General features: G+C 54.4%; 1 protein-coding gene across 2 annotated transcripts in view; it reads left to right on the forward strand.

The window, feature by feature from the left end:
* The window catches only part of Adap1 (ArfGAP with dual PH domains 1), a 51,895-nt gene that overhangs the window by 22,720 nt on the left and 1,698 nt on the right, over window positions 1-27,477 (forward strand). For both annotated transcript variants that reach the window (XM_057763802.1, XM_057763803.1), the window contains exons 3-9: window positions 1,196-1,287; window positions 9,093-9,175; window positions 21,710-21,822; window positions 22,857-23,003; window positions 26,416-26,499; window positions 26,738-26,800; window positions 27,292-27,363. In XM_057763802.1, the coding sequence (XP_057619785.1) occupies window positions 1,196-1,287; window positions 9,093-9,175; window positions 21,710-21,822; window positions 22,857-23,003; window positions 26,416-26,499; window positions 26,738-26,800; window positions 27,292-27,363 (654 nt within the window). The remainder of the gene's footprint in view (window positions 1-1,195; window positions 1,288-9,092; window positions 9,176-21,709; window positions 21,823-22,856; window positions 23,004-26,415; window positions 26,500-26,737; window positions 26,801-27,291; window positions 27,364-27,477) is intronic.

Consider the following 27,477-nt stretch of genomic DNA (forward strand, 5'->3'; position numbering starts at 1 on the left):
AGTCAACCTGATCAACCTTTTTGCTTGTGGTGGTTTACAGCACACTCAGACAGCCCTGAGAGCTGGCTGTTTGTCGCTTTGGGTACATGTGTGTACGGGTGCAAGTGTGTGTGCAGAGAACAACCTGGGGTGTCACACCTTCCTCAGGCACTTTCCACTTTTTGTTTGTGATAAGGTCTCTTGTCGAACTGGAACTCTGCTGATAGTCCAAGGTCACATTGGTCATTGAGTTTCCACTTGTCTGCCTAACGTCTTCCCACCGCTGTGTTGCAAGAAATGTCTCTGCACCAGCCTTCTACATGAGTTCTACCATCAGACACAGGCTGTCACGCTTACAAGATAAGAACTTTACCAACAGAATAATCTCAGGCCCTGAGAATCGATTATTTTATTTCAGTACCAGATATGGATCCTGGGGACTAATATCACTAGCTCCTCACTGGGGGATTCTAGGCAGGGACTCTACTGCTGAACTCCATCTCCAATCCCTGAGGGCTGTTTTGATTTTTAATTTAATAAACAGCAAGCACCTTTACCTACTGAGGCATCTTACAGGCCCATGAGTTGCTTTCAAAAACATTATTACAATTACTTATTTGTGTGTTTGTGTGTGCCTATGCATATGTGTGGGGGTGCACACACGCCATGGCCTGTGTGGAGGCCAGAGTACAACATCCAGCAGTTGGTTCTCTCTAAATATAGGTCCCAAGGATCAAATTCGGGTTATTAGACTGGTGACACTGAGCCATATCACTGGCCCCTAAATTTAGTTTATTCTATTATTGTGTGCATAACTCTGTGTACGATGTGTGAATAAGTGTGGGCACACATGTGCCCTGGTGTGATTGTGGCAATTGGAGGACAACCTTCAGGACTCACTTTGCTTCTTCTGCCGTGGGTCCCAGGAGTCAGACTTAGGTTGTCTAGTTTGTGCGGAAGACATTTTAGCCTGCTGAGCCACTGGCCCCACAGGGTTCTTTCTTTCGGGCATTCCTTCTATTTGCTCATTGGCAGCCCATGTCCCCGGGACAGCAGGGTTCCAGAAGGGATGAGAATCCCAAGGACTGGCTATGCTCTCAGCATCCTAGGTCAGATGACCCTGCAGGGGCCTAAAGGACACTAGTGACCCAGCAGCCACCACTGTCCCTGGACCCAGGGCTCCCTGGTTCTGACCTGCCCCCTCCCTCTCTTGCAGTTCATGGCATCTCATGGGAACGAGGCCGCCAGAGCCACATTCGAGTCCAAAGTACCACCCTTCTACTATCGGCCCACGCTCTCCGACTGCCAGTGAGTACAGAAAGGGCTCTGTCAGGGTGCTGGTAAACATCGCCCTGCCCGGCCTGGCCCCGGGTGGCACGGGGCGGGCCTGTGGGGCACTCAGCAGGGACTGGAACTTTGAGTCTTGGGGAAAGATTACAGCACGGGTCCCCAGGAGTTCATCAAGAAGGTCGCTGGCTCTCTCTTCTGCCTGGCCTCTATCCTTCTACGTATTCATCCACGGATGCATGTATCTGTGTATGTATCTGTCTGTTTGTTTTTTTATGGAAGGGTCTTGGTCTGTATGCAGCCCAGGCTGACCTGAAAGACCTCACCCTCCTGCCTTGGCCTCCTGAGTACTAAGAATAGGCATGACCAACCATCATGATTTTATTGCTTGTTGTATCTGGGTGGACCCATATGCAGTGGGGACCATCAGGGTCTCTCTCCGCAGGATCTTAAGTGGGTCTTGAATGTTCCTAGTGGCCTGGGTGTAAGAATCTGCCTGATGGGACCAGCCACCTTGTATCAAGAAACTGCAGAAAGAGGGACAAAGGGACTAGTTACCTACTTTCTCTTGGCCTCCGGCCTCCATTTCCCCATCTTTCAAGCTAGGGATAATGAGTGACAACCGTAGGCTTCCTTCTCCCCTCTCCCTCCCCTGGGTTCCCACCCCCAGGTCTCTGTGTCAGCCCCCTCCTCCTGGCATATGTGAGGGGTGGGGTGGGGCAGAGCTGATCCCTCTTGGCCCTTTCCTGAGGTGCGCTTCCATGGAATCCCCTTCCAGTCTGCCCAGCACTGCCAGCTCCCAGGACTTGGCCTGTGTGGCACCACTCAGTTCCCCTGAGTTGGGGTCCCTTTAGATTCTCTGCTGAATTTTTTTAGTGGTCTTAGGGTTCCCTTGGTGAGGGGCAGGCCATCCCACCATGTCTGTCTTCTGGGTGCCTGGCGTAGACAGCTGCCTCTGAGGGCTCAGGAGGTCAGGCAGAGTGGCTGAGCCTAGCCACAGGGGCAGCTCTGCCCATTCGGCCTGGGTGTCGGCCTCCACCCTGGCCATCTCTCCCCTTTCAGCTCCCGGACAGCCTCTGGGCCTAGCCCTCCTTGTCTGCCTTTCCCCAGCAGGGCACCATAGCTCTCTGTCTTCTCTAAGCAGAATGGGACCGAGGTCAGTCATGCCCCTGCTCTGTTGACTCGGGTGCTGCCCTGGAGACCCAACTGTGGACACGTGGCTTTCACTCCACCCTCCACTCCATTCCAACCCCTGAGGAGAGGCTCTGTGGCCCAGAGGGGTTGAGAGAACTCCCAGGGGACACAAGGACAGGGATCCACGCTGGAAATCCCCACTCCGTGGGCAGGCAGAGGCCACCCTGACTTGGGTCAGAGAGAGGCCAGTCTTGAGCAGCTGTATGACTGTGTGAGACGCTGCCCTTCTGGAACTCTCCAGGGGCAGCTTTCCCTTTCTTGGAAACAGGGTTAAGACCCGACCTGACCCCACTCCTGAGTGCAGTGACCCCTCCCCAGTCTTCCTCTGCACCCTGCCTCTGCCTTTCATTCCCAGGCCCAGTGTGGTTTAGCTCTGGCTCCACCTGGGCCCCTCCCAGGTTCATGTTTGCTCAGCATTTTTCTTGGGTTGACTCACTTTGTAAACCCAAGGTCCTGGGGTGACCTACTCAGGACACCCCAGCAGAGAAGCCTCCAAACACCTATGGAAGAGAACAGAATAGAAGAGGGGGCCGCTGCTCCCCATAGGTTCCCAGGGTCACCTCTGCCACCCTGACTTAGGGTTACAGCAGTCTGCCCTCTCCCCACCATCGGCCTCTGGAGAAGCTGGTGGGGACTATGGCTGTGTCCCAATCATCAGCGTTTCTTTGTTAGGTTTTGCAAGGTCTGACCCAGGCCAGTGAGAGGGGAGGGGAATCTCCTGGACTCTGCAGGAAGTGAGGGAGGAAGGTGAGGAGAAGTAGGAGGGGAGGGAGGAGGGAGAAGGAAAAGGAGAAAGGGAGGGCAGGGGGGTCAGGACTGTGAGGAGGGGAGGAGGGAGAAAAAGAAAGGAAAGGGGGGGAGGAAGAGAGGAAGCACTCTGAGTCGAGAGGGGAAGGTAGGGGAGGGGAGAAAGGGGGAGGAAGGAAGAGGAGAAGGAGGCAGGATTGTGAGGAGAAGAAGCGCAAGAGAGGGGGGAGGAGGGAAGGTCACTTGGCGGCCTGCCCTGGGTCCAGTTTGGGACTATTATGGGGAAGAGAAGTTGGGTGTGTCAGGTGGCAGGCAGCCGTGTTTGTGCATTTATGGACCATCAGAAAACTCATCACTGGCAGGTACCATGAGAAAGAAGGCAGAGAGAGCCTTGCCGCCCTCCTTACCCCATGCCTTCACCCCTACATAGGGCTGCCCGGGGTGAGGGGGGACCCCAGACCTCACCTACAGGGATCTGCCCCAATCTGCCAGGTTCTCAGTACAAGTCAGGAAGCCCGTGCCGTCACCAGCTATTCTGAGGCATGGTTTTTTGTCACCGACTGCTCTGTGGTCAGGGTCATTTGCATTTCTGCCGCCATCACTTCCTGGTCTACTGGTAATGGTCCACACTGGTATAAGAAGGACACGGGGCGCGTGTTTCTCCATGCTGCTGGTCACCAGGCCCTTCCCACTGACTAGGTCTCTGGGGTCTGGATGCCACTTACCCAAGGTGACATATGAGTCCATGTGGACTCATGGGTGCTGTGACTAGAGACCATGTATGAACCGCTGTCAAGTGTGAAACGTGTCAGTGTGTGATATGTACTATGTGATGGGCAGCTGTGTGCCAGTCTGTGTGGTTTTAGGGTCGTCATGAGCCGAGGGAGACTGCAAGCTGCAGGGCTCACACAGTGATGGAGTTGGGGACATTGAACCATAGGTTGCTGTTGAGGACAGTGTGTGACAGGGTTGTGACACTGAGCAATGGGAAGCTGGGATGGAGATAGAGGTCCATGCAGACTGTAGAGTGCTGGGTGATTGGTTTGAGGCAGTGCTGTATGCTGGCATGGTCTGGTGCAAGAAGGAAGTCCTGGGCCTGTCAGAGCAGGCCTTGGGCAGCCAGGGTGTCCCAGCCACAGCTCGGTCTGCCTCCTCCCAGGCAGGAGGACACATCACAGTGGTGATGGCCTGTAGACCTTGGTGGCTTTGGGGTTAGAGCTTCATCTTGCATTGCTGGAGGGATGTAGGTCTCCAGCTGTGCGGTCTTCTGGTGGGAGTTTCAAAAAAAGGGCCCTTCCCTGAGCCAGCCCGAGGAAGGCCTGGGGAGGCTGCTCTGTGGTTCCCAACTGTGTCCTGATAAGCTAGGTCCGAGGTGCGTGTGTACCCAGGGCGACCACCCTCCTGCCTTCCTTCCTGATGCTCTGAGCCAGGAGCTTAGTCAGAAGTCCCCATAAGATGTGTTGTCCCTGGAGACAAGCTGGCCGACTTCTCCCTGTGCTCTTGAGCCCTGATCTTAGTGTCACTAGGCACATTCCTGTCCTCACACACCCCGCTTTCTGAGTGTGGCTTGAGGTGGAGCCACACACTGGGGAAACCCAGTGGCCACACTGAAGTCCTAGAGTCCCCCAGTAGTGCTCCCCAGCATACAGACAGTGTTCTGCTGCAGCTTCCTCGAGCACACAAACTGGAATCATGGAAGGGAGAGGCGTTGGGACCCAGGGATGCTGCTGTGGCTGAGGACTTGTCTAGCAAATACGAGGAGCCAGGTCCAATGCTGAGCACTCTGAAAATGAAGAATGATCCGATTTCCCGGCTCCTTCAGCCACAAGCGTGAGGTCAAGGGCAGCTCCTCCATAGCTGCCGTGGTCGAGGTCCTACTTCTGAGCTCCCACGCGGTGGCCCCTCTGTGGGTGTCTGAGTCACTGATTGAACTGCACTGGGACCAAGGCCATAGCATGGTCTCACTTGGACGTGATGGATTTTTGGATAATCTGTCTCCAAGTGAGGCTGATTCAGTGGTCCTGGGGGGTCAGGACCATAGCATAAGACCTGGGGCTTGGTGGTAATTCAGCCAAAGCAGCCTCAGAAATCACACAGGTTGGTCGGCCTGGGATGGAGAGAGGTGAAGTTATTAGCTTAGCATGCCCTTGCCGTGTTCCCAAACTAAAAAAGGAAAATGGGGAGCCATCTAGGTAGGTTTTTTTTTTAAAAAAAAAGCAGAGTACCTGGGTAATGAGGTCACTGTGCATGTATGTGCATATGTGTGCATAAATGCATGCGTGCATATATGCGTGTGTGTGTGTGTGTGTTATTGACAGTGCAACACAGAGCCTCATACATGCTAGGTAGACAGACTCAACCACACCTTCTGTTACTTACTGGCAGATCCCAGGCAAGTATTCATCACTAGGCCAGACTCTAAGTCCCTCATTGGGGGACACTAGGCAGGGTCTCTACCACTGAGCCACACCCCAGCCCCTCACTGGGGGATTCTAGGCAGGGACTCTACCACTGAGCCACACCCAGCCCCTCACTGGGGGATTCTAGGCAGGTGCTCTACCACTGAGCCACACCCAGCCCCTCACTGGGGAATTCTAGGCAGGTGCTCTAGAGGAGGATTCTAGACAAGTGCCATTCTTAGTGTGTGCTCTGCTTTCTGGTTGTGGCTTTGACAATACAACCCCCTTCAAGAAGGGTTAGTCTGGAATGGGACAAAGAATGGGGAAACAGCTCAAAGAGATGCCAAGTCTCATATTGGTCATTACACCCAGGGGTCAAGTTCAGGGCCTGGGCTGGATCTATCCTAGGGATGTGAGACTTCAAGGGATGCTAAAGCAGCTGGAAGCCTCCGGGAGGGGCCATGAGAGGAGACATGCTAGGGCTCTGAGCAGGGCAGCCCTGGCAGGGACTGCACCCGGGAGGCCAGAGTGGTTCTCTCTCTCTCTCTCTCTCTCTCTCTCTCTCTCTCTCTCTCTCTCTCTTCTTTCTTTCTCTCTCTCTCTTCTTTTTTGTTTTGTTTGTTTGTTTGTTTTTGTTTTTCGAGACAGGGTTTCTCTGTATAACAGCTCTGGTTGTCCTGGAACTCACTCTGTAGACCAGGCTGACCTAGAACTCACAGAGATCCGCCTGCCTTTGCCTCCAGAGTGCTGGGATTAAAGGTGAGTGTCCCACCACCACCACCGGCTGGTTACTTTGTTTATTACTGTGACAGAACATGACCAAGGCAACTTATAAAAAACTTTCACTGGACTTACAGTTCCAGGAGGTTAGAGTTCTTAGGCAGAGTGGATTCGCTGGAACAACAAGCTCACGTCTTGATGCACAAGCAGTTCTACCAATTGGGGATCAACCATTCAAACCTATGAGCCTATGGGGGGCCGTTCTCATTCAAACCACCACATTCCAGTCCCTCACCCCTGGAGGCTCACAGCCATGTCATACTGTAAAATGTATTCAGTCCAGCTTCAAATTCCCCATAGCCTTTTGCAGTCTCAGCCGCATTTCAAAGTTCAAAGTTCAACATCTCCTCTGAGACTCAGAACACTCTCTTAACTAAAGCCCTCTATAAATCAAAACAAAGAACCCACTTGGAACCATACAACAGCATAGAATCTACATTTCTGTTCTAAAAGAGAGGAATAGGCACAAAGTGAGGAAATAATGGCCCAAAGCAAGTCCAAAACCCAGCAGAGTGAACTCCAAATCTTGTACTCCATGCCTGATGTCAAGGCCTTGGTTTGGGGTCCCTTGTTATGGTGGTCACAGGACCTTTGTCCCACTCAGAAACCCAGTCCAAGTTTCAGTGACAGCTGAAAGTCTCAGGGGTCCCCCAGGCTCAGCTCTGAGCTTCCCACTGACTTCAAGACTGACCACCTAGGTGAACTCAGAGGATCCCAGCGTGTATTCTGAGTAACCGCTCTCAGCCACAGGCCCACTATCTACCTGGGCCAAACCCAGCTCCTTGCTTGCCAGTGATGACAGTTTTCCTGTTTATCAGTGCTTCAGGGGCAGACAAAGACTGTCATAGCCCTGGGGAGGGAGCCATGTCTCTGGCTCAGTCTCCCTCATCCCTCAGCTTCTCCAAAGACCTCAGTCATGTCTACTATTCAGGAGATTGTATCTGTGTATGTGCATGCGTGCGTGGGTGTGCGTGCGTGTGTGTGTGTGTGTGTGTGTGTGTGCGTGTGCATACATGTATATAGAAACCAGAGGGCAACCTTGGTTGTCTTTCCTCAGGTACTGTCTGCTTTTTTTCTTGAGATAGGGTCTCTTGCTGGTCTAGAATCAACTCCACTAGGTTGATTGGCCAGGGAGCCACAGGCATCTCCCTGTCATCTACCTCCTTGTGCTGGGATGACAGGCATGCGCCTAGCTTTTTAATGTAGCTTCTGGGGCTTGAACTCATGCCGGAAGGCAAGTCCATTACCTACTGAGCCATCTCCCCAGCCCTGCCTCCATGCTTCTGAGGGCTACTGCCCTTGATTGACTCGGAGGCCTGACCAGCAAGGCTAGTCCACCCAGGAAGGCCAAGATAGTGCAGCCAAAAGCTTGGGGACTCACATTCACGAAACCAGATAATAGAGAGACACTGTGAGGGACTGGGGCTGAAGGAATTATGTCAGAGTCACCACACTTGAGACCTCTGTGAGGGGATGTCCAGCGGAGCTTGACAGTGGGAAGTCCCACACAGGAGTGATGGCGAGGGACGGTAGAGATGTGGTCAAACCAGAGTGGGGTCACATGGTATCCCAGTTTCATTTCTGCTGCTGTGATAAAAATACTCTGACAGAAAACAACTATGGGAGAAAGGGGTTTGTTTGGTGTGGCAGCTAGTTTTTTATGTCAGTCCCTGAGGAGGGAACCTCAATTGAGGAAATACCTCCACGAGATTGGACTGTAGGCAAGCCCAGTCTTAGTGATTGATGGGGGAGGCCCCCCAGCCCCTCACATTGGAAGTGAGACCACTCCTGAGCTGGTGGTCCTGGATTCTACAAGAAAGCAGGCTGAGCGAGTCAAGAGGAGTAAGCCAGAAAGCAGCACTCCTTTGTGGCCTCTGCGTCAGCTCCTCCCTCTGGGTTCCTGACCTGCTTGAGTCCCTGTCCTGACTTCCACTGATGATGAACGATAGTGTGGAAGCGTAAGCCAAATAAACCTTTCCTCCCCAAGTTGCTTTTGGTCGTGACGCATCATTACAGCAAGAGCAACCCTAACTAAGACACCTAGCTTACGGTTCCAGGTTCCAGGCCGCCAAAGCACAGAGGCCACAATGACAAGAACTTGAAGCAGCTAGTCACGTCATAGCCACAGTCAAGATCAGACAGAAATGAACGCATGCGTGCTCGCTTATTCTCAGCTTGATTGCTTCTGTCTTACACAGCTGAGGACCACCTGCCTAGGGAATGGTGTCACCCAAAGGGGGCTAGGTCTTTAAGCATCAACTAGCCATCAAGACAACCCCTTACAAACACTCTAACAGGCCAGCCTGATCTAAACAATCCCCGAATGAAGATTTTTCTCAGGTGGTTCTAGGCGTGTTGTGGTAACAGTTAGTTAATAACTAACCGTCATACAGGGTCAGCAGCAGGACCAAGTGAGGGCTGTGGGCTGTTTCAAGTGAACAGAGCTCAGGTTCCCCACCTGCCAGCTTGGCTGTTTGGGTGATCACGAGTCAGGATCTGGGGGAACCGGAGGGGCCAGGATGACAGGGACCCCTGAGAGGGCAGAATGGAGATCATCCCATGTGAACAGTTGAACCTGAGAAGGACGGCCACCCGTGCTGGCCTCCGGCTTCGGAAAGTTGGTTATCAGGAATAGCCAGGATCGTGGTGGCTCTCTGCAGAGCACTTGAAGTCCAGGAGGCCATCTGAGTCCCCTCTCTTTTGTAGACTCCTACGTGAGCAGTGGATCCGTGCCAAGTACGAGAGGCAAGAGTTCCTTCATGTGGAGAAGCAGGAACCATATTCTGCAGGTGAGCTATGCGCTTCTTAGTGTCTCTAGCTGGTTCAGTGTTTCAAACTTGTGGAGGTTCCCAGCTTAGATATCTTCTTCCCTTTTAGGGGCCTCAGGAGGGGTCTGGGTTTATGTGGGGAGCCAAAAAGGACTATGGTGGGCCAGCATCCTCACTGATAGGGGAGATAGCCGCATCAATGGCCACTGCCTCCCCTGGACCTGCAAGGTGCTGTTGGTTCCGATGGGTTCTGCAGTTTTGAAGAGAGGGATTAAGGGGACTCCAGGGTCCCCTGAGAGTTCAGTTTTACTGTCAGTCACTCTGTTGCTGGGTTACTGAACAGTACTATTTCCTATTTATTAAATATGTTCATTTAACCTCTCGCATGCTTCCGTGGGACCCCGCCCCCCCAGCCTGGGTTGACTGGGCATCTTGATGCTTACATATTTGGTATGTGGTGAGCATTGGTCTTGGGGTCTGGGCCAAGGTTCCCTGGACAGCTTTATAAGTCTGAAGTGGTCACCATCGCTCTACGCAGGAGGACTTTCTAAAGTTTATTTCCAAGTCCTCCTTCTGGCCTTTCCTGGATGCCTGGGCCCTGGATTTCTGATGCAAGCTGTTCTTGCAGCTCCGCCCTAGCACAGGGTCAGCACAGCCACTTTATTTTCTGTGGCTCTCAGTGTGGGGCAGGCTGAGAAGAACCCTTTATTTGGTGATTACCGCTGCCTCTGATGTGCCCCACTGTGCGTGTGGACCCCATTGGCATGTGGGGCCTCGTATTTTGGGGTCTGTTTTATTCAGGGTTCTCTAGAGGAACAGAATCAATAGAATGAATCTACCTCTCTCTATAAAGGGTATTGATTAGAGTTGCTTATAGGCTGTGGTCTGCCTAGCCCAACAATGACTGTCTATCAACAGAAGGTCCAAGAATCCAGTAGTGCCAGGCATGGTGGCGTACCCCTTTAATCCCAGTACATGGGAGGCAGAGGCAGGAGGATCTCTGTGAGTTGGAGGCCAGCCTGGTCTACAGAGTTAGAGTTAGTGCCAGGACAGCCAGGGGCTACACAGGGAAACCCTATCTTGAAACAACAAACAAACAAATAAACAATCCAGTAGTTGCTCAGTCCATGAGGCAGGTTGTCTCAGCTGGTCTTTGGTACACACCAGAATTCCGAAGAAGAAGGTTCTAATGCCAGTGAAGGGATGGACGTGCACAGGAGAGGGAGAGGAACAAGCAGTCAGAGAGCAGGCTTCCTTCTCCCATGCCCTCTATATAGGCTGTCAGTAGGAGGTAAGGCCCAGATTTAAGGTGGGTCTTCCTAAAGATCTAGATTTAGGGTGGATCTTCTGACCTTGAATGATCCAATCAAGAAACATCCCTCACTGGTGTGTACTGATCCTTTTGGGATTTGGTTAATTCCAGGTGTAGTCAAGTTGACAACCAAGAACAGCCATCACGGGGACCTTGGATGCAAGCATGCTTGCAGGACCCGTGTCCACCTGGTGTACAGGAACTGTGCCCCGAAACAGTTGAGCAACAAGCTGCCCTGTGTCACAATAGTTCCATCACTCCAGGGTCCACCACAGAGGAATGAGCTGGGGACAGCAAGCAGAGCCCCGAGCATGACCCCTGTGTAGCCATGAGGCCAAGGTGCCCTGATGGCTGTCATCTATGACAGGAGAAATGTTATAGCCCCATCTAAGTAGAGCAGTGTCAATCATGGAAGAGGGGCAGGACACTGTCATGTGGCAAGTCTGAGAGGTTTGACAATTCCGTAACACAAGCTCCCTTTTGGGGTGAGCAGAATGTTCCAGAACCAGATAAAGGTGTGGCTCCCACACTACTGCACTCATGTCATGAGAGTATTGGAGAAAGGAATGATGTCTGCCACTGTTGGAGAGAAGGCAGAGGGGCTTCCTTGTGTATTATGCAGGGGGCTGTGCACTGCTGGCTCAGGCCATCCTCACACCTGTCGCGAAGTTGCTCAGCCATCTCTCCAAGGCTCTGTGTGCGTCCGTCCTCTTGCATCCTCTGGAGCAAGGCAGTTGTGAGCAGGCCTAGGTGGGAGCATTCCTCTCCCCTCTCTACACTGGTCCACCCAAAGGCCAGTTGACCCCTTCCCTTGCCCCAGGGGGCAGAGCCTGGCCTACCAGCAGTGAGGCCAAGAGGAACACTGTGCAGCAGTAGGGGTCTTCCGCACCGTCAGCACGGAGTGCTGGACCTGTCTCCCCTCTCCTGCCTCACTCCCAACGCTCTCAGCACTCAGCCCACATGACTGGTTCAGAGCCATCTGTTCCAGACACTACAGCCTTCCTCACCTGTGTCACTGTGTGCTCTGTGAGGGGACAAGTGCCAGCGAGACTCGGAGCCCTGGCCCACGAGCTCCTTTTCAGCACAAACACCTTAGATGTTTGTTTGTTTGTTTGTAGACAGCATCTCACTGTGTAGCCTTGGCTGATCTGAAACTCAGAGATCTCTGCCTGTTTCTGCCTCCCAAATGCTGGGATTAAAGGTGTGGGCCACCACTGTCATGATTAGGGAGATGGGATGTCCCATCTGGGCCTGGGCTGGTCCTGGCAGAATCCAGATCTGGAGTCTAGAAGTGGAGGGCATGCCGGCCACAGAACCAAGGCAGGCTAGAGGACTGGCAAGCATCCTGCAGGTGTTTGGGTCTTCGTGCCAAGTTCTTAGGTCAGTGAGGGCCTGGGAATCTCCAGGGCATACACAGGGCTCAGGAGATGGTGACATCATGGTATTCCCCGGGCCAAGGTCCACTCAGAATCCCGTTAGCACCAGAAGTGGAGAAGCACTCGGGAGGACTGAGGAGGAGGATCCTGAGTTCAGGGCCGGCCTGGGCTTCTGTGAGACTGTCTCCTAAGAAAAGCAAGGTTGGGGTTTGGGAGAGATGGCTTAGTCAAAAATGTGTTTCCCTTGCTAATACAAGGACAAGTTCAATCTCCAAAACTCACATTAAAAAAAAAAAAGTAGACCCAGCTAGGCAGTGGTGGCACATGCCTTTAATCCCAGCACTCGAGAAGCAGAGACTGGCAGATCTCTGTGAGTTCGAAGCCAGCTTGGTCTACAGAGCGAGTTTCAGGACAGCTAGAGCTACACAGAGAAACTCTGCCTTGAAACAAGAAAGTCAGGCCCTGTTTAGTGGTTAAGAGCACTGGCTACTCTTCCAGAGGACTGGAGTTCAGTTCCCAGCACCCGTATTGAGTGGCCGACAGCTACCTGTAACTCCAGCTCCAGGCAGGGGATCCAACATTCTCTTCTGGACTCTACAGGCACCTGTATGCACGCAGTGTGTGTGTGTGTGTGTGTGTGTGTGTGTGTGTGTGTGTGTGTGTGTGTGTGTTAAAGCAGGCTCTTAGAATCCCGGTGTGTGTGTGTGTGTGTGTGTGTGTGTTAAAGCAGGCTCTTAGAATCCCGGTGTGTGTGTGTGTGTGTTAAAGCAGGCTCTTAGAATCCCAGTTCTGGGATAGCAGAGACAGGAGGATTCCTAGGTCTTGCTGTCCAGTCAGCATAAACTGCTCAGTGAGCTTCAGGCCAATGAGAGGCCCCATCAGAAAATAAAACAGAGTCAGATACAGTGGCACATGCCCATAATCCCAGCACCTAGGAGGCAGAGGCAGGAGGATCTTTGTGAGTTCAAGGCCAGCCTGGTCTACATATTGAGTTCCAGGCCAGTCGGAACTGTACATAGTACACAGAGCTGTAAACAGTAAAACCCCTTTCTCAAAATAAACAAATAAGGCGGCAGGATTGGAGAGATGTCTCGGTGAATAATGGTACTTGCTACCAAGCCTCGAGACCCCAGCTTGATTCTGGACCCACGTGAAGGAGGCAGAGAACCCACTCCCACAAGTTATCGCCTGACCTCCGCATATGTGCCCACGGTACATGTACACCCCACACCCCCATATTTCCCTCATCATGTGCACACACGAAATACATGTTAAAAATTAAGGTGGAACATAATTAAAGGAGACACCTAAGGTTGTCCTCTGGCCTTTCTATGTGTAGCACGCATGTGTGCAAGCACCTGCACACACCAACACACACCAAATAAGAAAAGCAAGCCCCGGGGCATGGGGAGCAGCGGCGCATATGCTTGAGCCGCACCCCTACCCTTGCAGCACCCAGCAGAGTAGGGAGTGGCCTCCCGGAGGTCCTCAGGGCACCCTTCAGTGGGCTCTGTAGACACGGTTAAGCGTGACTGCCCGATACACTAGGCCTGGCCAGGAAGTATGGCCTTTGAGAGCAGGCTGCAGTTAGGCCACTGTGTGTACCCCTCATCTCAGCTGCCCAGCTGAGGTGGATGGAGTAGGGTTTCCTCAGCTGCCCTGGACCAGGGAGTAAAGGGATGGGTTGCTCCGGATGAGTCTGTCACTGTGGCTGAGTGGGGAGGCAGGATTCAGCAGTAAGCCTGACTCTGGAACAGGAATGGATCAGACTACAGGGCAGAGGAAACCAGGGAAAGATGTCTGTGCTTCCTCTGTCGGGGGTTCTAGGTCTATAGCCTCCTTGGGCTCTGAGTTAAAATGCTGGCGAGCCAGCACCACCATCAAGGGAGGGGCAGGAGGTGTGGCATTGGGATGCTACTGTGTTTCTACTGGGATCCACTGCCTGGAACAGGACGCTGGCATCTAAGGGGTCTGTAACCCCTTAAAGGAGAAATAACGCAGTGGGCAGCCTCCCCCACTTGCGTTTCTCCATTCTCTGTCCCCGCCCCAGCCTCCCGCCCTGCCCCCCTGGCACTCCCTGTAGGGCTCACACACAGGACCTCCAGGAGACAGGATCCCACGTGCTCAGGGGCCCCACAAGTGTTTACTTTTTTGTAAGGAGGGTTCTAGGTTTTAGGGTCTCTATGTAATTCAGACTAGCCCGCACTGGTCTCTGACCCACTATCCTTTTGACTCAGCATCCCAAGAGCTGGGATTGCAGGCGCACACATTCCACCCTCCAGGCCTCTCCGCTTTCTTTAAAGAGTTTGCACTGTGGGCTGCTATCCTTCCTGCCCCACAATACCCCACGACCTAAGGGGGCAGAAGTTGGAGTATGTGGGACACAGTCAGGATGCACCCTGCCTGTATCCACCCTCATATCACAGGTCACCTCAAGGCTGTGTACAGAAGAGCCAGGCTCCAGGCCATGGTCTCCACACTCAAGGACCTGGCAGGTGTGAGAAGGGCACTGGGAGCCTCTTGGGACCCAGAGGACCTGGAGCTGCTCTGTGCTCAGGTCCACAAAGGCTGCTATCACATCCACTTTGCTCCCACGGTGCCCTCTGCCTGTTAGCACCAATGCATGTGCCCCTCATGGCTTCCCATAGGGCACTAGGACCTCAGGGTGCCTTTGTCCAGCCTTATTTCCTCTTTCCTTTCTTTTTCCTCTCCCTCTTTTATTTCAGGACTAGGGCTGGAACCCAAGAGTGCTAGATAAATCTTCCACCACTGAGCCACACCCCAGCCCCTCACTGGGGGATTCTAGGCAGGTGCTCTACCATTGAGCCACACCCCAGCCCCTCACTGGGGGATTCTAGGCAGGTGCACTACCACTGAGCCACACCCCAGCCCCTCACTGGGGATTCTAGGCAGGGGCTCTACCACTGAGCCACACTCCAGCCCCTCACTGGGGGATTCTAGGCAGGGGCTCTACCACTGAGCCATACCCCAGCCCCTCACTGGGGGATTCTAGGCAGGTGCTCTACCACTGAGCCACGCCGCAGCCCCTCACTGGGGATTCTAGGCAAGGCATTTTATCCCCTTCTGATACCAGTCCCCAGTATGTCTGCTCCTCCTCTTACCACACAGTACTTTCTCACTCAGGACAAGGACACTCCCCACTGCCTATCCTTGGGAAATGCAGAAGTCCCCTCAGATGAAGAAAGGGGAAATGTGGGGCCTCAAAAGAGGTGAGGTCTGGGACTCTTCAGAGGAGTGGCCCCAAGCCTGCCCAGAATGAACCAGAAGTGTGCATTCCAAGGGGCTACCTCCTAGCTGCCTGTGAGCATGCACAGACAAGGAGACTTGAATGGTCCCTGGGGACTGAGAGGCGTCAGAGCCAATGGATGAGGTAGCCAGCTGAGGTCAGGGGTCTCCTGTCACCTGCTCAGGGCCTCTGCCTCCATAACTCATCTGGAGCCATTGATGGATGAGACTGTGTCTGGTTTTCCATAGGGTCTCACAGCTAGCCGAGATAACTCAAGAGTTAGCGTGCCGGGGCTGAGAGAGATGGAGGACGGGGTGGTGGCATTCAAACTAGAGTCCAAGGACCCTGAACTGTGGGCCAAGACTGACATTGAGCAAGGACATTAGCCACAGCTTCCTCCCCAAAGGCCAAGGAGCCACGGGGACATCATCAGGAACGTTCGATCCACCCACCCCCAGACTGAGGGACATGGGAGCAGAAGGCCAAAGGCCATCTGTGTGAAGTCTCCGTCCGGGGAGACACCCTTGTCACAGACCCACCCCAGCCAGCACAGCCCTCATTGTGCAACACCAGGCCTATTCCAGACACTCCCACCCCAGGGCTGAGACCCTGTCCCTGCTTAGCGACCCTGCTTTGTGGCCTCTTTATGCCAGCAGCCTCCACTGTCTGCTCCTCTCTCTCCCTGCTGTTCACCAGCTTGGCCGTGATGAGTGGCCTTCTGTGCCAGACTTCTGTCTCAGAGCGCGGTGCTCAGCCGCGGTGGAGCCTATACTATTTTTGCAGATTTTGTGAAGTCTAAAGAAGTTTCACAGAAGCACTGTTCTGGCGACCTGGGGGTGCAGGATGGCAGAGTTTCTGTCATTGAGGTGTCCCCTGCCATCATCTGTCTCTTGTGCAGGCGTGGCATAAGAACCCTGTAGAATGAGACCCAACATCTGTTCCAGGATGACATTCTTGGGTCGATGGGGCCACTTGGATAACTGGCTGTCTTCTCCCAATGGGGCAGCAGGCTGAGCAGAGCTCCCTTGGAACTGGGCTTGGGAGAGGTCCTCAGGCAGTGTCATCCAGGGCTAGAAAAAGAGGGGGCGACCCCTAGAGTTCCAGACTAGTGGCTCACTTACTGCTCACATTGTATTTCCTGTCCTGCCAGTGACAGAGGCTGCTGGGTCAAGACCCCCTTGTCCTGGTCATCCTTCCCATGCCTGGGCTGGCTCTGTGGCCAGCTAAGGAAGCAGAGGTGAAGGCGGGCCTCTGTGCAGGTGGCCCGAACCTTGTGATGTACCTGGGGTCCAAAGCTTTGAGGGCTTGTCCTGGGTTACAGGTGTGCTTGTCCCTCAGCAGGGGCAAGCATTGCATGAAACCACGTGACAAGGTCGCGTCCCTCAGCCAAGGTCACAGTTCGCTGGGGTGCCTAAACTCTCCTCAGAAACGTGGCTAGAGATTTCAGGGTTGTGGGCGTGTCCACCTTGCTCTATACCTGCCCCTCCCCAGCATTGCCCTGGAGGTGACTGGGTGACAGCTGCCCTGGCTTCTGCCCCAGTCTGTCCTGCCTCCAAGCAAGCCTCAATGGCTGCCTTTCACAGGGTAGGGTGGGCGACAGGGCATGCAGACAATGGCCTTTGTTGTCCAGGACCAGGCCACCACCTCCCTCCAACAGACATGGCTTCCTGCCTGGGTCCCTCCAGGAGTTGCTCCTTTCCCTCCACAGGATGCCTGGTTGTGCCAGGCAGGGACATTCCAGGGCTGCTGCCTTCCTGATCTTTGTCCTCAATGCCCCTGTGCAAATAGGGAGGGAGAGAGGTGAGGCTCTCTGAGTGGCAGAGCTCAGCCTGGCCTCAGTTTGTCCCTGTGTGGTAAAGCCAGTGCGCTTAGCACAGTGGTGTTTGGGGGAAATCATTAAATCGTGGCATGCGCTGGGCACAGGACCAGGGTGAAACACTTACCAGGGTGGCTGGTAAGGTGAGGCGATGGTGGAGCTGGGTAAGGCACCCCTGAACTCAGGTAGCCTCCATTTCCTGGCTGTATCTTCCGTGTGGGACAAGCTTGTCCCATGTGTAGGCCTCAATGTTTGGTACCTGTAGTGTGTGCCCTTGGATCTGTCCAGGTGATGGGTTCCACATGAGAGGTCACTGGCAAGGTCAGCCAGCCTGCTCAGAGTACCAGGCCTCTTCTGGGTCCCATGTCTCAGCCACTCCGAGTTCGGCAGACAGGTCTGGTGGCCTTGCTGTACCACAAGGACCATCTTGTCTACTTTTCTTTCTTTCTTTTTTTAAGGATTTATTTATTTTATATACAATGTTCCTCCTGCATGTACACCTCTATGCCAGAAGATGGTTATGAGCCACCATGTGGTTGCTGGGAATTGAACTCAGGACCTCTGAAAGAACAGCCAGTGTTCTTAACCTCTGAGCCATCTCTCCAGCCCCCATCTTGTCTCCTTTTAGCTTTACCTCAGTCCTTTCCCTTTAGAAGATGAGGGGACTGAGACCTAGAGAGGGGTGGCAGCCAGGGTCCCCTGCCACCCTGTCTATAAGACCAGATGGTGAGGTCCGTTTTCAGAGTTTCCTGTTGGCTCTTGTGCGACTCTGATTAGGGGACGGATTACTTAAGTCCAAGATGGGACACAGCTCAGAACCCCAGTGCCTAGAGTCGCGGGCTGGCGCTGGCTGCACAACGCCCCCTCCTCCCAAGGCTGTGTGTGCTCGGCTGGCTATTGAACGGACAGAGAAGTACCCAGGAGGGAATGTGGGGTGCTTACGTTGAAGGGTTCCTGTGACCAGAACATCAAGGGCATCTTCAAGCCAGAGCGTTTTATACTGGGGGGACACGATGGCCTAAAGGGGCCAGTCTCTGAGAGGTGTCACTTTGTCTTGAAGAAGGACTCTCCCTGACCCCATCTCAGGTCAGGGAGCCCAAGTGGGCCACTGCAGTGGGCTGTCAAAGCCTTCCTGGTGTGACCAATCAGAGAAGAAAGGCCTCCCAAGGAGACACAGGGGAAAGAATGGGAGCTGTTCCCAGAGCCAAGACAGGAATTAGCAGTAAGGGCTGAGTGGGTGGTGGTCACCTGCTGAGGGGACCCTGGGTTCCTAAAACGGAAAACAAGGCTCCCAGGGAGCAGGCAGAGTGAGGGCAGACATGCCAAGGAGGCCCTTCAGGGACCTGAAGCTCAGAGCCTTGCAGGCTTTGATCCCAGCTCCTGTCACCCGCAAGGCCCCTCTGTCCTCCTTGGAGTTGGAGTGTCCCTGTGAGATGGCAGTGGGGCAGCCATTCAGAGTCTGAACCTGCACACACATAAACCTGCTCTGGACCCCTCTTCCAGGTGCAGAGGGGACCCAGAGAGCTTCAGGACAGCCCAAGTGTCTAGAGCAGTGGGTAGGGAAAGGCTGAGCCCCGAGAACACGCATAGAGTCTGAGCCCCCTGGGTGTGTTTGCCTGCATGTATGTCTATACCATACATGTGTGCAATATCTGTGGAGGCCAGAAGAGGGCGTCAGATATCCATTACTGGAGTTACAGTTCTGCTGGATGTGGTTGCCAGTAGAAGCAAACAGAACCCTGAAGCCCGAAGCTGAGTATGATTGAGCCAGTCTGGGTAAGGTTATGGAGCCTTAGTTTCCCTGGTGCCTGTGAGGCCTGGCTCTGTGCCCAGCCTTCCACTGGTAATACCCCAGTGGGATAGGCCAGATGACGTGGATGCCTCTCCCACTCAGGAGCATCCCACGGCATGGAACACCCACCTGGCTCACACCTTAGCCAGCTTCCTGTCACACTCATAGCAAGACCACGTGCTCATCGCCCTGAATCAAGAGCAAACGCACAGTTTACATATATACCACACAATTTGCATACACTTTGCATATTCTGTTTGCAGTGCAGTTCTTGGAGCTTGCGGGTTCTGAAACTGAGTGAGAAGATGCCACAGCACCCTTCCCTGCCCCTGCAGCCCAGTTTGCCTGGACTGAGTGGAGATGCGCAGTGCAGGGTGCCCCAGGGCCTGGCCTCTCTGTCACCTGTCTTGCTGCCTGGAGCTCATCCTGTGGGTGGCAAGGTCATCTACCTGGCATGCAGGGCACTATAGTTGCTTAAATGTGTCACAACGGAGGGACATCAGGTTCTTTCCCATTTGTGAGGATCAAGAGTGAAGCCCCCAAACTGAGCGGTGGAGGCACACGCCTTTAATCTCAACCCTCAGGAGGCTGAGGAAACTGGATCTCCGAGTTCAAGGCTGGCCTGGTCTACATAGTAAGACCACCCCCCCCCCCACACACACACAACTTAAAAACACAAAGAAACCTCCAGCCTGATTGCCTACTGGTCCTGCCACTTATGGCCACAGCCCTGCAGAAGAGCCCAAGACTCTGTTATCACCCCGAGGAAGGTCGGCTTCTTCTGTGATGGGCTTCATGACGCCAGGGAATGGTGACTTCCTCCTCATGGGGATGTGCGATGCTGAGCCCCTCTGTGTGTCTGCGTCCTACGCCTTCCTCAGAAGCATTCTCTGGGGATGAAGTCCCCCAAGCTCTGCAGCTGGCTCCAGACCTGCAAGCCATAGGTGTCTAATCAATGCTGCCTGAACTTTCCAGCCTCTGCCTCAGGCCAGCTTGTTCTTTTAGGGAGAATGGACATTCCTTGTCCTACCTAGCCTCAAGTGTGCCCAGAAGGGTAGCCTGACTGGGCTGCTCACCAAGGATCCTGGGCTGGGGAGGTCGGGGGACATCCAGCCAGGCCAGTGGGGCTGGGAAAAGATTCACCACCTTTTAGCCCTTAGCTGGCCAGAGTCCCATGGTACCAAGAAGGAAGCAGAGCTCTGAGAAAGGCGTGGACGCTAGCAGGGTCAGGCCAGGGATGATGCTGTTAGCATCATTCCCAAAACATCCCTGTGTTGCCATCAGGGCCTGAAATATAGGCCTGGCGGTGGTTTGTCGGGAAAGCTGGGTGGGACCACAAGGGATCCTTTGGACCTGGACCTGGCCTGGAGGACCAACGGCTTCAGGGCACTAAGCCTGATGCCCTGTAAGAGCCCCAAAGGGTCAGCAGCATCAGTCAAACCCAGCAAGGAAACAGTGCCTTCCAGTGTGCTCCTGCCACCTGCTGGCAGTTTTGGGAACAGCAGGTTAGAGGCTTGTTCTGACTGGCTCCTTGGTACCGGTACTAGCTATAAAACATGGCAGGAAGGTTCTGGAAGGGGTGGGGGTGGGGAGCTGCAGCACCCAGTCTTCCCACCCCTCAACACCCCACTTCTGGATTACATGCTCACCTAGTTCAAGCCTAGAGAATCTGGGCAATAAAGCTGAAGGAAGGCCAAGCTGACTTACTACCCATCTAGGGTAGGTGTTCAATGAGTCAGTTAACAAACATTTTGGGTCCTGCCTGGCCTAGTGGGATGTGTTGGTGGCCCAGTATCCATTTACAGAAAGAGATTTGCCTGCTGAGGCTATGACAAGGACGAGACGCAAGGCACATCCTCCAAGCCATAGCTTTAGAGAGGCCCTGTCCCTTGAGAAGTTGGGGGAGGGAGCAGGCCCCTTCTGGCACACCCTGAGACTGATAGTCCCACGGGCGCCAGCTGCCCCCTCCCTGACGCCAGGCTGCTGCCTTTTTATGGCCATATGTCTCCGAGAGCACAGAAAATAGCCCCTTGTGTTTGGTGACAGGGATAGGGCTGCCCGGCAGCAGAGGATTTGCTGGGGGTGTGGGGGAGGGAGCTTGGTGGCCAGGATCAAGCTGACCTGGCTGTCAGGATCTGACTGACTGGAGATGATGGCATTACAGGAGCTACCTGCCCACCCTCGAGCACACTGCTGACAGACAAGATTTTCCAGGACTCTCTTTGCCAAAGAAAGCCACCCTGATACCCAACCAAGAGGGGGCTAGCAAAGCTCGTGGCCCTGTTCTCAGCCCACCAGGGGGAAATGGCCACCAGGTGTGTGACCGCCTGCAGGAAGGCTTGCAACAGCCAGAGCTTCAAGCAATGCAGGCGTCCCCCAACGACCCACCAGCAAATGCCAAGGAGTGTCCCATGAAGGGGGGCGGGATAGTGGGCTGCAGAGAGTCCACGATGTCATCTCCTTGTAGATGGATGGGACCAACCCAACACAGCAAAGCTGGGCCTTATGGAGAGAACTGAGGGCACCAGGGAGGCTGGATCGCCTGAGGGTGCTTGTTTCTGCCACCAGTGAAGTAGCTTATAATTGCCCTGGGGCAGAACCATACCAGAGGCCCAGAACTAGCTAACCCTAGCATCATGAACCTAGTGCTCTGGGAGCATTCTTCCTGCCCTGCCATTGTGGGACCAGCAACTCAGTCTGTTTCTGCCCCTTCTCATGCCCTACAACCTCTTTCTTTTTGTGACATTAGTTCCACCTGGCAGCCCTGAGCCATCTCAAACCCAATGTCCCTAATTATGTCCCTAGGTCCTGCTTCTTAGGTGGCTTTGTCCAGATGGGAAGATCTGAGAGGGCCAAGGTGGCCTGGGCCCCAAAATCTGTGGTCTGACGGGAACATCAAGGTGTCACTGGGCAGTGGGCAGCCTCGTCTGTGTCCGCCCCGCAGCGGAGGGTCCCTAGGACAGGGACAGAGGCATCAAGGTGGAAGGTCCTTGACTGTTCTCTCTTCCCCAGGGTACCGTGAGGGCCTTCTCTGGAAGCGTGGCCGGGACAATGGACAGTTCTTAAGCCGGAAGTTCGTGCTGACGGAACGAGAGGGTGCCCTAAAATACTTCAACAAAAATGACGTGAGCCTGGCATGGAGCGAAGGGTGGCCTTCCCATGTGGGGTCCTGGCCTCCCCAGGGTCTGTAAGGCTGGGTATTAGCCCTTCAGGAGTGTGGCTGTCCTCCATCCATTCCATCATCTTCCCAGAGGACACCCCGCATAGTGGCTCCCCCTGGGGAAATGTCCTATGTGTATGCACCCACACACTAACACCCCAACTCCAGTCCGAGACTGACCCCTGTCCCTTCCTAGAGCCTCCAGGAGCTAGGCCTGGTGGGAATGGTCCTGGGAGGCCTGACACTCCCCCTAGTGGATGCTTCCAGAAAGTCAGGGATAGTGCCTTGGGTCAGCTGTGAGGGGTGGAGAAGTTCTTGGCTCTAGGTCATCTGGGGGACGGGGCTGGAGGTGGGTGGCTGCAGCCTTGCTGTGGGGCTGACTGGACAGAGGGTTGGGAGGTGAGGTGTGGCAGCCCGAGAGGGAGCTCAGCTCTGTGATGCTATCATCCAGAATGGCGGCTTCATCACCTGCCTTGTAGATGAGATACTGACGCAGAGATATTGAGCAGTATTCCTGAGGCCACAGAGCCAAGTACGTAGTGACCCTTTGTCTGGGACCCTTGGCGCCAAGAAGGGATCACTTCTGGGGTAGGATGCCAGAACACATGCCTGGAAAGGTGTCCTGACTTAAGGTCTGGCTGAGGGACAGAGATGGTCACATAGCTCCCTGGAGCCATCCAGGACCACAGAAAGACTCCCCCTTGCCTGCAGGGTCTTGGTGAAGAGTCGCAGATTACAAGCTCCAGGTACATAGGCGAACAAGAATTGGGTCAGGGAAGGACAGAGAACATGAAGAGTCACAGATCAGCGGGAGGGTTACCCAGATGCCAAGTGTCTCCCACAGATGTCATTTAGCCCACCATCACCCAAGGTGATTCCATTCACAGGCTAGGAATCCAGGCCCTTGTTGAAGGCTACACAGCCCAGCAGGGCTCCTGCCAGCCTCCCTTGTTTAGGTGGTGGCTGTTGTCTGGGGTTCCCACTAGCCTTCCTTCACAGGCCAAGGAGCCTAAGGCGGTCATGAAGATTGAGCACCTGAATGCTACCTTCCAGCCGGCCAAGATTGGCCACCCCCATGGCCTGCAGGTCACTTACTTGAAGGACAACAGCACTCGCAACATCTTTATCTACCATGAAGATGGCAAGGTGGGTACCACTGGGTCGGGGGGAAAGGTGGGGCAATGTACCCTCCCTGGGGGTGGGACACTAATCCCGCCTTACCCTCTGGGCTGCAGCCATCTCTCTATGGGCAAAAGGACAGCATATAGAATCTATACTTTCATCTACAGCAGAACTGCCAGGCAGAGGGGCCCTGGCATCTGGTGGCTGGAGCTCTTATGTGTGCTTCATCAAAGTGTGCGTGTTCGTGCGTGCGTGCATGCGTGCGTGCGTGCATGTGTGTGTGTTTGCAGAGCCCAGTGTCTCCTTGAGACCTAGGAAGCTGGAGTTTGGGCTGATCCCTCGGGAAAGTTGTCACACGTCTCTAAACGTGCTGTCTGATTTGGCGACCCTGGGAAATTGAAGGTCTTCCCTCCTATTGTCCCCTTGTGCCATCATACCTGGGAGGTGTTTATTCATACTGTGCTCAGGGTCTGTGTCCTGTGACCACATAAAAACTCTAGTGCAGTCTGAGCTCCTCCCAGCACACTGTCTCACTTACCTGTGGGAAGCAGCTGTGTCTGCCTGTAGCGGCCTGTGTCCACCCAAGCGCTTGGGTTTTCTCAACATCGAGGGACATGGGGGGACTGTTTGGGGCCTCACCTCCTTCCCTGTCTTGGTCCAGTCTGCTTGCTGTATGCCCTGTTTTGGCTGGAACACACCCTGAGAAGTGAGGAATTTTACCACTGCACTTTGACTAGAAAGAGATCTCAGGTTAGAATTTCCCCAGCACTGGGCCTCTGCTTTCCTGTCTAGTGGCTCATGTCCACAAGGCCGGTGGGGCTTCCTTTAGCGATTTCCTCCTTCCTATTCTCTTTCTGGAAGCCCCATCTTTGAGCTGTCTGCACTGAGAGCCCCTTTTCTCCCTCATTTATCTCCACTCACACATTTTTCTTTATTCCTTTTTTAAAATGTCTTCGCGGCACGTGTATGTTTTCCCATGTGTATGGGTACAGAAGAGCGCAGGTGCAGCCAGGCTGTGGTGGCACAGGCCTTTAATTCCAGCACTTGGGAGGCAGAGGCGGGTGGTCTATGGAGCGAGTTCCAGGACAGCCAGGGCTACCCGGAGGAACCCTGTGTGGAAAACAAGAGTGCAGGTATCCATTCATTCATCCGGGAGCCCAAGCTTCAGGCAGGGAGTCTCAGTCACTCTTCACCTAATTCACTGAGGAAGGGCCTCTCGGCTGACCCCAGACCTCAAGGACTCGACTAGTCTGGCAGCCAACTTGCTCCGGGGACTCTGTTTCTGGGATTCTGAGTGACCTAGATGGGCTGGCCCCTCGGTGGGCCGCATACATCAGCCCATCTCTGCTCTCCCTGGGCAGCTGGCACGCAGCTATCTTGGGGCTCCTGCCCACTCGTGCCAGCTCATCTACGGGCCAGCTTCCAGTCTATGGCTGTTCTCAGTGTCTTGTGGATTTCAGCCTTTTAATAAAAATCTCTTGAGCATAGGCTGGATATAGTGACAGCTGCCTTTGATCCAGCACTTGGGAGGCAGAAGCAGGTGGATCTCTATGAGTTTGAGGCCAGCCAGGGTTATGAGTTTCAAACCAATCAGGGATACACAGTGAGGCCCTGTCTCAGAAAACAAACAAATCCAAAAAATACTCAAGTGGTGCTAGCTGGTTCCAATAAGACCAGAGACCTGGCTCAGGGTGGGAGAGGCCTCCACCTTCACGATCCTTGGAAGGACATGAGGGGCCTTCTGCCACTGAGACACTATGCTCTTCCACAGTGGGACCCCAGCATCCCTTCTGTTCCCCAAGGGCAGCTCTGGCAGCTGCTGTGCTGAGCCCATGTTGACATGCTCAGACATCAGGGGGCGAGAACCACCCTGGAGCATTCCAGGGGAGGGCACAGACACCAGGGGGCGAGAAGCCCAACTGGGATAACTGGGGAGTCTGTGATGGGGAAGACAGTGTTCCAAAGAGCACTCATTGTCTGAGAACTCCCAGGAATCCTCCTGTCTCCTCCTCCCACCTCTTTAAAGATTTATTTAAGTATACAGTGTTCTGTCTGCATGTTTGCCTGCAGGCCAGAAGAGGGCACCAGATCTCATTACAAGATGGCTGTGAGCCACCCTATGGTTGCTGGGAATTGAACTCAGGACTTCTGGAAGAGTAGGCAGTGCTCTTAGCCACTGAGCCATCTCTCCAGACCCCCCCCCCCTCCCATCTTGCATTGGAATTACAGGCGTCTGGTCCTACTGTGTCTGGCTCTACATAGGTTCTGGGGATTCAAATTCAGTTGTAAATCCTCCTTGCTCACTGAGCCATCTGCCTAGCCCTACCTTTGTGTTGTTTTCGTGTTTTTTTGACACAAGGTCTCCTGTTGGCCTGGATTTAACTGATTAAACCAGGCTGACTGGGCATCAAGCCCCAGGAATCTCCTGCCTCCCCCTCCCCAGTGCTGGGATTACAAGCACATGTCCCCACACCAAGCTTTGGGCCGGATGTTCAGGAGCGGAAACAGATTCTCATGCATGCACAGCACCCATTTTACTGACTCCACCACCTCCCCAGCCCGGAACCCAATTTAAACCAGGAGGGAGAAAGAGCCTGGGTGGTGGAATAGGTGGGAGCAATGGGCAAATTCAAGGCTGAATTTGTGGTGCCCTGGGTCATCTGCAGAGGCGGAAGGATGCTTCCTGCAAGCCCAGGGTTTGGGAGGGCTGACGCTGGGCTAAGTGTGAGCCACTGCCCTGCCGAGTAGGGTGAGTGTGATTGACAACGGGAGGCTTCAGGTCTGTCCTGCAGCACAGGACGGGCAAGACAAAGGGAAGACACTACTGTAGAGGAGGTCTGTCAACCTCTTTTGCAGGTGGAGGGGTGGGACCACATAAGGAAGTGGGTAGGGTCAGTTGTGGGTGGGGTCAGTTGTGGGTGGGGACGTGTGGCAGGGGCTGTGAGAGCTAGTGTCTTGAGCCACCAAGAAGCCCAATGGGCCAGGGAAACAGTGCAGGAGACACAAGCTGGGCTCTGGCTGTCTGGGAAGACAAGATGGACAGGTTCTGAGTGAGGGGTGGGGTGAGGGCGGGGTCCCTATGGCGTGGTGAGATAGGGACATGGTTATAGTTCCAGGCCATTGTGAACCCGTCTGGACGGGGAGCCCAGGGAGAGCGGAAATGTGTGTAGGATCTGGAAGGGGACAGAAAGAGCTGGGTGCAGAGAGGTACCTGTGATGTGCAAAGTTCAGATGTCAACCCCACTCAGTCCCCGGCCTCAGCCTGTTCCCTGATCCTGGTCACCAGACTGCCCCCATCTTGGCACAATGAGGGGTATAGGCAATGGGGGTTCGTCCCATCCTTCAGTGAGGCTGCTCAGAATGCCAGCCCAGCTGAGGGGTCTGTGGAGGAGACGGAGGCTCGGGAGTCGCCACTTACCACAGCTTCGGCCCTCAGGAGATCGTGGACTGGTTCAATGCGCTGCGAGCAGCCCGCTTCCACTACCTGCAGGTGGCTTTCCCGGGAGCCAGCGATGCGGATGTGAGTGGCTGGCCCAGAGGCACCTGCTGGGTAGGGGGTTGGGGAAGCAGCCATCGGGGTTGGGTCATAGGACTGACCAGCAGCATAGCGACAGGCCCCTAGAGAGGTACCAGGGTTGGCTGCATGCGGGTCTTCAGTCTGGGGTTGGCACCCAGCTAGAGGGGCATGCCATGCTGGGTGCACAGTCTAGGGGGTAACATGGGGTGGGCTTCACTACCATCTGTCTGTTCTGCCCCAGCTGGTGCCCAAGCTCTCTCGGAACTACCTGAAGGAAGGCTACATGGAGAAGACCGGGCCCAAGGTAGGTGCCGAGCAGCAGACTTTTAGGTCTGTTAAAGGTTAGCCATCTTGCTTCTGTCTGCCTGGGGGTTGCTTGAGGTCAGGCTGGGTGCTGGATCACTGGACTCACTGGGCCAGTCCTTTCCCGGGTGTATCCCGTGTACCCTAGGGCTGTGGCCTTGAGCTTCAGGGTGGTCCTTGAGTCCCTTGTCTGTGTTGTGGTGCTGGCATGAGGACAAGTGACTAGGCTGCAGGTCTAGGGCATGAGTCAGCCTGAGCCTCCTGCCCTCAGGCCCCTCTTCAGGAGGGGCTGTCACATCTGTTCTGTATCACAGTAGCGTACATTCAAGGTCTGTACCCTAACCTGGACCTCAAGCATGCCGAGGGCCCTTCACGCACTGGCTGGCCAGTGCGGTGCCTGTGAGGCCCTGCCTCTGTGTGTTGAGTGGGGGTCAGCTGGGGCAGAGGAACGCCTTGGGGCTGCTGACTGCTTCCCATCCTCCCAACCCACAGCAGACAGAAGGCTTCAGGAAGCGCTGGTTTACCATGGATGACCGGAGGCTCATGTACTTCAAAGACCCCCTGGTAAGGAAGGTCTGGCTCCAGTCCCCCCCCCCCAACTGACCTGTTTCAGGGGTAACTGGTGAGAGAACAAGTCTGGGATTCCTCAGGGGGTCCTAGATTCTAGGGCCTCACTTG

Source organism: Chionomys nivalis, chromosome 3 (genome assembly GCF_950005125.1).
Source record: "Chionomys nivalis chromosome 3, mChiNiv1.1, whole genome shotgun sequence".
NCBI lineage: Eukaryota > Metazoa > Chordata > Mammalia > Rodentia > Cricetidae > Chionomys > Chionomys nivalis.